Source organism: Opisthocomus hoazin, chromosome 2 (assembly GCF_030867145.1).
Source record: "Opisthocomus hoazin isolate bOpiHoa1 chromosome 2, bOpiHoa1.hap1, whole genome shotgun sequence".
NCBI classification, from domain to species: Eukaryota; Metazoa; Chordata; class Aves; order Opisthocomiformes; family Opisthocomidae; genus Opisthocomus; species Opisthocomus hoazin.
In genome coordinates this window covers 122381717-122392897 of record NC_134415.1, presented here as the reverse complement: position 1 = coordinate 122392897, position 11181 = coordinate 122381717, and the positions used below count along the sequence as shown (strand labels likewise).

The window sequence follows — 11181 nt, the reverse complement described above, 5'->3', positions numbered from 1 at the left end:
TTTATGTGTGTGTCTATATGCGTATTTGCATGTATGTGAACAAGAGAGAAATGCATTTACAACCATAAAAAGCCACTAATTAGGCAAATTAAAGTACACACATCTTTTTTTCCTCAAAATCTCAGATATTTTCTTTTGCTGTTTATTGTTTATTGGAAACAGTCCTTTCTCTAACACTACCCACAATGGATTTCGTAAATTTTGTGGCTTATGTTGACTGTTTTGCAATTTATACTAGTGTGTAAAATATTCCCAGCACATACACTTAATCAAAACAAGCCCAATTAAGCTCGGTATTCGAGATTCCACCTCATTAGTTTTCTGTTCCTAAAATATAACAGATGTGATTGCTGCGGGCCATGAGTTGAAGACGAATTTTTCAGCTAAGCACTTACAATACAACCTAAAGTTATAGGAAGATTTAATTATTACTTTCATTTTCATGTCTTCCTGTAAAATATCATTTTTCACTTAGTAGCAAGAGTATTCCACTGCTGTACTTTACCCATGGTTACAGAGGAAAGTATCGAAATGAAGAAGAAGGGAGAGGTCAGGGGTTCTATTTTTACTCTTGGCCTCACATATTGGATGGGTGACTTCACAAACTTGCAGTGCTTTCATCCTTTCAAAACTACTGGAATTCAGAAAGGAGTCGGGATCTCAGCTTGCAGAACATCACTTCTGCTTAAGAACTCTGCAACTGTGTGAAAGATTTTGCAGCATGTTTACTTGCCATGCTTCAAAAAGATCTGATGGCTTAGCATACCAGCAATAGCTGGCTAGTCCTCCCCTCAAGTAGTTCTTGGTACTTCTTACCTGGATTTTAACTTTTTAGAACTACTACCTTTCATTAACATCCAATATAAGGAAAAATATTATCCTTTTTCAGTAGTCGAACGGCCAAAGCGGATTACTGTGAGACTGACAGCAGTGATATGAAGTGAAACACTGCCACTTGTCAGTAGCTATATTTCTTTGTCAACACCCTAGTGTCAAGCTGTTGAATCTCTTCCACACTTTGTCCTTGTTATGGGAGCTCAAGCATCTGGTGGATCCAGAATAATGTCTGGCCAAACCAAAGCAATTCCAAGAATAATCCAGATGCAGTGCTCTGACTTGTCTAAGGCACAATTCAGCATGGACATTTCCAAATGAGCTTGCAGCTTTCAATAAATGAAAATCTTTACAAAATCTGTGCTGATATATTACTCACAATGGTCTGTCTTCTAATTTCCCAGAAGACTGAAGAGCCAGCCCCACATAGTCGGGACCCACTTTTACAACCTGTCAATCAGTGGGGGTTTTGGCTACTTTTAGTGAGTGAAGAAAACAACGCTCCTAGGGTCTATGCAGTGCAAGATCTGTCCCAGCGACTCAGCATCTGGTTCAGTGAAGCAAACTGTGCATAAAATTGTGCACAAAATACACATTTAATCTTAAAAAAATGGGCATAAAATAGTCCCATTAATATCAGTAGCAACACCAGAGGCCCTAAAAAGGCCTTTAGGTATCTTCTTTGCATAAGTTATTACATAAGGCTCAAGACAGGACTAACCATAAAAATTACACAGATGGCCTGATTCACCAGTTTTGTTGGATTTCTATGTTGGATGACTTTTTAAAAGTCTGTGGTTGCTCTCTCAGCAGGGTGGGTATCTGGGATAGCTTAATTGAAGTCACTGGAGCTACACATTGACATAAAACTAGTGTACTTAATAGGAGGTTAATGTTCAGAAGAAAAGAGAAGCTGGCTTGTTCTCGAAACATTTTCTTATGGTTGAGATCTTCTGTTTGTACTTTCCCACTGCATTATTCTTTCTTTTCTCCTCCCCAAAAGATTCATCAAAAAATTGAATATGTTTCCCTTGTGTTTTACACTGAAAAGAAGACATAGTTTTTCTGTTTGTTAAAATGTGGAAGCATATAACGAATGAAAATTTCTAGTGATAAGTCCCTAAGGTCTTTATTTATGGATCCCTGGCACAGACACACTTCAGATAATAGCCCAAAATTAATATTTATGATGTGCTAGGTTTCTCTAAATATATAAATTTGGCAATTATCATGGGAGTTATCACTTATTTATCTACTTTTGACTGATAATTAGTAGGTTTGACATTTAATCATTAAAAATCTCTGCTTCCAAAAAGCACCCTACCTGCTACTTCTTTTATGAATGTGTTCCCATTGTGTCACTACTCCCTTTAGAAGATCTGTCTTCATTATTCCAATGACAAGCTTTCATATAAAAGTACTAGATCTACAGAAACAGCCTCTTGAAGTGACATCTCACATTGACTGGACACCCTGCAACAGCTACACTATCATCCTTCAGCAGACCAGGCATTAGGAAACTCACTAAAGTGACCAGTGACCCTTTAAATCTTAGTACCCTTTAAAAAAAAAAAAAAAATCACAGGTGTGTGAGTGGATAACGGAGGAGGAAGCCTGGCACAGCCTGGTTAATTAAACATGATAATATTCAAGGTAAAGTTGATCCTCTTTCTCTGATAATTTAAAAGTATCATAGAAATTATACCTTTGTTAAAAATTTTTCTCTAACATTAATCAAGTCACTTCCATAGAGAGATGCAACTACAAGCTCCAACATGCTAACATTCAGCAGTGTATTACTAATAGCATCATTAACACATACCATATATAGCTGAGTGGAGTGTCTTATACTGAGCTAGTGCCAAGTCCCAGTTTGTCAAGTCGGGACACGGGAATGGCAAAATAATTTCATTCACTCCACCAGCTAATTAAGATGGAGCTTAAAGCATGGAAGTTGAGAACCTTAGCAGGTCTGCTGTGCCATTCCTCCAGGGGTGACTGTAGGGAATAGTAAAAATACTTAATATAGTCACTATTGCATGTTAAATGATCATCAGGGAAGTGTAAGTGATATGGGTTGAATCAGTAAAGGATGAATGTCGGAGTGGGAACTCGGAACCGGTAGAAACGATACAATCCCAATGTGAGTAAGATCGTTCTGCTTTATTAGTCATCAAAACAGGGTATATATAGCAAAGCAATTACGGCTTCTAATTGGTTAGTTACTTTTAACCATATATAGTCAAAACTGCTGCAATTGGTGCAAAGCTTCATTTCTCGATGCGGAAGCAGCACTGTGGCAGGAAGCGTCACTGTGGCAGGAAGCGGCAACGTGGCCGAATGCAACGCTTTGGCAGGAAGCAGTGACGCGGCAGGAAATGGTGATGCGGCAGCCCTGCGGCACCAGTGTTCCATGTTCGCCACTTTACTCTCTCAGCAGGGTTCCGCGTTCGCTACTTTCCAGGTTTATCGCTGGGGCAAAGCCTGGGCTGCTCAATACACCAGACTACATCCTCTCTCGTCCAACCAGGACTCCACAATTCCCCCTTCTTGTTTTTGAGCGAGCCAGGCATAGTCAATCATCCTGGAAACAGCCTTTTTAAGACAGTTAAAGCAAATACATATTGTAACTCCAACTACAATCAGCACGATACATATACGCAAGCCTTCTACTATTAACGCCTTAAGCCAATCGGGCAAATTACCAAAGAGCGAGGTGAGCAATCCGTCAAAGTACCCTTCATTTTGTTGTATTTGGTTGGTGTGCTGTTTAAGCCACTGTAACTGCTTGTGGATGGACTCACTGTGATCAGACAAATTCATACAGCACATACCCTCGAAATCCTCACAACCATGTCCCTGGGCCAATAGTAGGAAATCAATTGCTGCCCTATTTTGTAACACTGCATGTCGTAGACTATCCTGATCTTCTAACAGAGATGACAAGACTTCTGTAGTAACATTGGCTTGCTTTGCTGCCCAACATGCCAGTTTTCCCAATTGGTTTAATGCTGAGCCGGCGGCGCCACCAGGCACGAACAGCACCATGAATACGCGCTCCGTGACACTTGAAAGGGTAACTCGATCATCACAGTTAGGAGAAAGACCTGTAATGCTTCGCTTAGGGTGCGTGGTTACACTTTTCCACGACTGTTGATCTGGAGCTAGTAATGTCAACCGACCTAAGTAACACGGACCGCCATAGACTTTATGAGGAATTCCTTGCCAGGCCCTGTCGCCACAGATTAAGAACACGTCAGGAGGCAGGGCCTTGGGCGTATCATTATTCCACAAGGGAAAACCACCTCTCATTTCCATTCCATAGGCACCTAAGCTTTGGGGGCTCTTTTTGTTTGTGTCATTGGTACCGCAAAAGGTGACAGTTCCAGAAAGGCCTTCATAGTCGTAATAAGAAGCAGTCTGAGTGACATTAGTCCACACTGACCAGCTGAAGGAATGGAAATGATTGGTTTCAGTAAAGGTGGGCCCTGAGAACACAAAACACGTTTGAGTCCAGTTGTTGGTCGTGTTACTAATTCTCATTGACCCTAACAAGTTCAACTCTTGAGGATCCCAAGGTAATGTGCGGTTTAGACCTCGTATGAGTTTTGCACTACAATTACTCACCTGAGTTTCCTTCGCACATCTGCCTGTACTGTAGTTAGCAAAATGACTAACATCATAACTAGGTACACCTATTAAACAAGTGCGAAAAGGTTCTGTTGCAGAAGCAAGAGATAAGCAAAATGCTGATTGGCCCGTTCTGTTCGCCCAAGTAACCCATAGATTCTGTCTGGGCTCAATGCGGTGAAGGACTCCTCCTCCTACAGCTACTTGGCAAAGAGCAAAAGGCACGAGTAACAGGATAACCGCTTGTTCTTTTGTCGTTTCCATCCAAACCGACGTAAATATTGTACTTTCGTTTTTTCCCATTCTGCTTTAGGAACGGTCCAAATAGCAGGTACTAGATTACTGCGGCTACATTCAAGACCATTTACCAATACAGTTCTAGGTCTTTGGTTTGTTAATCTTTCCCAGTCCGCGCAGTTATTAAAGTAACTATCACTCCCTTCCACCTCGTGCCCTATAACAACTAAAATACGAGCTATGCTGCATTCTTCTACAAAGCAATGATCACACCAGTGCCTTGCAAGCGATGTTCGGCACCACCACTGTCCTTGGCAAGTGTAGCAAACACACAAAATCCAAGGTTTACAGGTCTTACAAAAGTCACAGTTGATATTGGCGACAAATATCTCCTTGTGACCGTTCGTATATGTCTCCCTTGATTCAGGTTATTTCTACTTGATTGTTCTGTTCGTGAGAGTCTGCTTGTTGCTCCTCGGCTAACGGTCCTTGTTGACTCAAAGCAGGCTTCACGGCTCGGCTAGGCACCCAGACTGGACCACGATCTGTAGAAACACACATATATGCTCGACCATTAAAGATTACTGGTACTGGGCCAGCCCATTGTCCAGTAGTCGAGTCCCTATAGATCACTTTAAACCGCGGCAAAGTCGTGGTGCTATTAAACCTTAGGTTCTGGTGGTGTATAACCACCGGCGGTGCTTCCCGATTACCCATAAGGCACAAATAATTCAATGTAAAAAGGACTCAATGCAACCTTGGTTGCGCTTCTGTTTCAACCCCTCGCTGCTTGTCTAAATAGTCCTTCAGCACACGATGAGTACGCTCTATGAGCCCTTGCCCTGTTGGGGAACGTGCGATCCCTGTGGTGTGCTTAACTCCCCACGTCAATAAAAACGATCGTAGCTTTTGACTGACATATGCAGGTCCATTATCGGTCTTAATTTCTTCAGGCACTCCCAGTACCGCAAAACACGCAAGCAGGTGCTTACAAACCTGTTGTGCTTTCTCCCCAGGTAAAGCAGTAGCCCATATCATTTTTGAAAAGGTGTCTACTGTGACATGTACGTACTTCAGTCGCCCAAATTCTGGAACATGCGTAACATCCATCCGCCATAACACAAGTGCCTGCAGACCTTTTGGAGTGACCCCTTGGCCTACCCCTGGATCCTGATTTCTTCACTTGGGACAGGCCTGTACAATATAACGAGCCTCATTCTCTGTCAGCCCAAATTGCCTTCGCAGACCTTTCGCATTTTGGTGGAAACTCTCATGACTCTGTCTGGCTTGCTGAAACTTGTCTACTGGAGGCATAGGGCACGCGGGACTAACTAAATTGTCAGCAATCTGATTACCATGCCCTAGTCCCAGATCCCACTGATGACTACGCACATGAATGACACAACAAGGCGCGGCCCGTTGGGACAGTACGGTCCGCAACTGGATAAAAATCTTACCTAATACAGGGTTATCCATTTCCCTGAGCAGGGCATCTGCTAACCGTGGCACCACTCCGGCCACATAGAGGGAGTCGGTTACTACATTCAAAGGCTCATTTAGCCAATTAGTTAAGGCCCAGACCACGGCGGTCAGCTCCAAGGTTTGTAGCGAATCCCCATCCTGTCCTTGTATCATGTGATGACACCACTGGCCCCCCTCCTGCCAGGCACAGACTGCCTTACGCAGCCTCTTGCCTGCATCTGTATATACTGTAACCCCTTCGGCCAGTGGCTTCTCTTGAACTCTGGGTTTCTCAAGCCATTGATTATGCTTCAAGACTTGCCACAATTTCCCCTTCGGTTGCTGAGAATGTATCCTCCCACCATAGCCTAATAAGGCTTCCTCTATAGGTAGGGCATGCCTCAACCACCATTCTAAGTCTGCTGTCTTGACAGGTATGCTTATGTCATCTGACTCCTGTCCTGTCATTTCCACTACCCGCATCATGCCTTTTCTGATTAGCCCTCCTATGGCCTGTGACCGTGTCTGTAGCCTAGTTTTCGGCTGCACACTTAAAAATACCCATTCTAGTATCTAAAATGGATCATCGCCCTTTGCAGGCTTGTCAGTGACAAAGTCAAGGCTATTCGATGACACTACACAGTCCTGTGTCTCCCCCTTCTTGTTTAGTCACTGACAAACAAGGGCACAGGGTGACCCTTCTTCATTGCGAATAAGCAAGGAGACAGGTAGTGTTAGAAGTCGTCTAGCAGTCCAGGCTGTCTGAAGTTTCTGTACGATGTGTTGCAAAGCCGTCTGTTGTGTCTCTGATAGTGTGACCTTAGTGCTGGGGTGTGAGCCGTATAGTAGCGACGTCAGCGATGCAATCTTAGCATTGGAAATACCAGCACAGTTGCGCACCCACTGGATATCTCTGAGTAGAGTCTGCACATCAGTTAGTGTGCGCAAGTTCGTTGCCAGATCCACCTTTTGTGGTTGGATCTTGGCGTCAGAAATACGCCATCCAAGATACTTCCACGGTGTGGATTGCTGAATTTTCTCTGGAGCGACAACAAGGCCTTTGCTGGCTAAAACAGTAGTCAGCTGCGTCAAGGAATCGTCACAGAACGCTTCCTGTTGACAGCAAAGGATGTCATCCATATAATGATAAATGATCGTGTTCGGCCACTGTTTCCTGAGTGGGGCCAAGGCCCAAGCCACATAGAGTTGACACAGCGTGGGTGAGTTTCTCATGCCTTGTGGCAGGACAACCCACTCATATCATTCTGAAGGCACTGCTTTGTTGGTAACCTGTACTGAAAAGGCTGAGTGTCTTGCGGATGCAAAGAAATAGTGAAAAAACAGTCTTTTAAGTCAACAATGATTATGTGCCAACCTGATGGTAGCATAGCAGGTGATGGCATTCCAGGTTGTGTGGCTCCCATGGGTTGCATTTGTTCATTGATTTTACGCAGGTCGTGTAAAAGACGCCACTTACCACTCTTCTTTGGAATGACGAATATGGGGGTGTTCCACGGACTAACTGAAGGTTTGATGTGGCCTGCATAGAGTTGCACTGCTACTAATTGTCTTGTTATTTGAAGTCGCTCTTCTGTCATGGGCCACTGGTCAACCCACACGGGTTCGTTAGAAAGCCAGGTTAATGGTGGATTGGGCGACTGCTCGCCAGTGCCCATGACTAAAAAGGATTAGTAGTTAGCACAGCTCCAATTTGACTTAAAACATCGCGCCCAATCAGGGCTGTAAGGGTTCCAGGCAGTTGCATAATATAGACCCTCAAACTAACTTCTTGCCCTTTGGGAAAAGTCATTCGCAAAGGGTGTTTGCTCATCAAGGTGGTAGAGTGTCCCCCTACACCTGCGATAGCTGTTGCGGGAGCACTTACTGGCCACTCTTCCGGCCAGACAATTGTACTTACAATTGAGATATCAGCTCCAGTGTCTAGAATTGCTTAGATTTGTACTGACTCGTTTCTCTGACTCATTACGATGCGCATGGTGGGCCGGTGGTCCATCTTTGTAGTGAAAAATACAGCAGGACCCGTGGAATCGAGGCTCTGATCCCCACGGAGAGTTTTCGCGGAAGAATGGTTGAGTGAATTACTTGTCCCTACAATTTGTGCTATGCAGCTGCCTTTTGGGACAAACAGAGGAGGACAAAGGGTATGGGCCATGACATGAATTTGCCCCGCATAGTCGATGTTGATGACTCTAGGAATGACAAGTAGTCCTTTGACGCCTGCTGAGGAACGTCCCACTAAAAGTCCTTCTAATTTGCTGTTTTGATTAATCAATGGCCCAACCGCACTGCTAGGAATCTCATGCATGGTGGTGTCGTTAAGGGTGATGTCTATTGTGGTTTCCAGGTCGATTCCCAATCTGCCTCTGGTTGCGGCTTGAGGCTGTTGCAAAAAAATCTTGTTCTGGCTGGAGGATTCACTTCTTTCTGCACGCGGCCTCTCTCCACGCTCCTCCTCCCGTTTCCCGTGCATGCTTTTGTGGCGTGGGTAGTGTTTTGGCATTTTTCACACCAGACGGCGCTACGGCAGTTACGCTGGGTGCGCCCCACCTCTCCACATGGATAGCAGCTACCACGGTATGGCCATCTCATCTGCAGAGTGCTGGGTCGTTGCTGGACAACTTCTCTAACTGCACCTCGCATGGCAGCAGCAACTGTCACCTGTTGCTTCTGTGCACCAGCTCTCTCTACTCTGGACAGCATCTCTTCAACTCCTGCTCCTTTTGGCAAACTGGCAAGTAATTGCTTTGTAGTTTTGTTGGCATTATCAAAAGCCAGTACCTGAAACATTTGCTGCTTGCTCTCATCGTTTAAATCTGGGTGATTCATTACTGCTTCCCACAGCCGGTCGATGAAATTACTGTAGCTTTCGGTGGCTCCTTGCACTATGGTTCCAAAGGGTGGAGCAGACGAACCAGGCAGCGCCAGGAAAGCTTCCAGAGCAAGATGCGCCAACAACTGAAGCACATGGGCGGGGTAGGTTAATTGCCTTTCCAGGCTAGTGTAGATGCCGTGTCCGATGAGTATCTCTGGTGTTACTCCATGATAAGGATCCTGCTGGTTCTGATGTTGCATTGATTCATCTATTGCCCGTTGCTGCCACCCCGATCCCCACAATAAGAACTGAGTAGGGGTTAGCAACAATAGCATTAAATTCCGACAGTCATACGGGCACATCAAGTCAGCAGAAATAATCCAAGTAACAATCTGTCGAGCGGCCTCAGACTTCACCCCATATTGCGTTATGGTGCTACAGGCCTGTTGCAAAATCTTCCAGTCACGTGGTTCCCATTTGCCATGCCTATTAACCTGTACCACAGGACAGGCTAACTCCTGAATATCCCCAATACAGGAAGCAACGTTCCACTGTCCATCTAGGATAGGATCCCTTAGGACATCGCTCCAGCAGCTAGGTCTGACCGAAGCTGGAGGCCCGATTAAGCATTTGGGAAAAGGAGTCTCATCTGTTTGCTAAGAGGAGCTGGCGGTGGGTGACGTATGCTGCAATTGTAAGCTCACTTCCTGGAGACGCACCAAAACCGCTTGTAAAAGATCACACGCTTTCTTTTCCTGCAATTCGCTTTGTTCGCCACCAGATGGGGTAGAGGGCAAAGATGCCTTGCTGGAGGGTGGCAATGGAGGACAGAGAGGGGGGGCCGACGGGTCAGGCCGCGCCTCCTCCCTGGCCCCCTCTGTGGGTGGTACTAGCCACTCCTCCCCTCTCCCTGGGGGTTGCGGCATTTCCGGATGGAGGTCAGTCTTCTGCCTGGTCTCTCTAACAGCAACTTCCGGCAAGATGTCCGCCCCTTTCACAGCGTCTGAATTACCCTCTGCACTCGCCCGAATCTCGGCAATCGATTTACAGGTAGTTCCAGTCATCCCTTTTACCGCGGTTAAGCCGAAAACCCGCGCTAATGTCCCAGGCTTAGAATCTTTCCCCTTTCCGGATTCAGGAGCCAGCATCTGTGCCGCTGCGCAAGCTACTTCCCGTTCCACTTTCATAGCTTTTAAGGTCCCTAATACAGTTCGCCAAAGCTCCCGGACAGCTTTTATCTCCTTTTCTTCCTTTTCCTCTCCCGTTATTGTCTTTTCCCACATGGTCTCTCCTAACTCTTGCCATTCTGAGACAAAAAACAGTAACTGGGTGACCCCATCGCTGCCCCAACTTAATCAACTTCACGAGTTGCTTTGCCGTTGCGTCTGTTCCTCTCTTAGAGAGTATACTGATGAGCAACGTTGCCGCAGCGTCCACCTCCATGCCTGCGGCTTCGGCCTCCACCTTAAATTGTGCCTGCGCCAGGCAGCACCAGCGGGCCCCTTATCTGGGAGGAGGCCGTACGTGACTGCCTGCTTAGGCAGCCCCCACTCCCAGCCGACGTCTCCCACCCCCTCCTTTCACTGCTTACTGCAGTCTAGGAGACTCAGGCAAGGAAATCGCCCATCCTCTGCCGCAGAGAGGTTAATCCATAAATCATCTAACCATCCTCTGCTACCATTTGTCGGAGTGGGAACTCAGAACCGGTAGAAACGATACAATCCCAATGTGAGTAAGATCGTTCTGCTTTATTAGTCATCAGAACAGGGCATATATAGCAAAGCAATTACGGCTTCTAATTGGTTAGTTACTCTTACCATATATAGTCAAAACTGCTGCAATTGGTGCAAAGCTTCATTTCTCGATGCGGAAGCAGCACTGTGGCAGGAAGCGTCACTGTGGCAGGAAGCAGCGACGTGGCCGAATGCAACGCTGTGGCAGGAAGCAGTGACGTGGCAGGAAATGGTGATGCGGCAGCCCTGCGGCACCAGTGTTCCGTGTTCGCCACTTTATTCTCTCAGCAGGGTTCTGCGTTCGCTACTTTCCAGGTCTATCTCTGGGGCAAAGCCTGGGTTGCTCAATACACCAGACTATGTCCTCTCTCGTCCAACCAGGACTCCACAGATGAACACTGCCATCATTGTGCAGTTTTCACTACTTCCTATCCATGCCTCCCTGGTCTCATG

At 45.8% G+C, this 11181-nt stretch overlaps 1 protein-coding gene across 1 annotated transcript; it reads right to left on the bottom strand.

The window, feature by feature from the left end:
* Nucleotides 1–3022: 3022 nt before the first annotated feature.
* On the bottom strand, nt 3023–10873 carry LOC142358825 (uncharacterized). The gene is made up of 2 exons (XM_075410903.1): nt 10813–10873; nt 3023–5246 (listed from the first exon to the last, which is right to left on the bottom strand). The coding sequence occupies exon 2, from the start codon at nt 4765–4767 to the stop codon at nt 3328–3330; it is 1440 nt and encodes a 479-aa protein (XP_075267018.1). The 5' UTR covers nt 4768–5246; nt 10813–10873; the 3' UTR covers nt 3023–3327.
* Nucleotides 10874–11181: the final 308 nt, after the last annotated feature.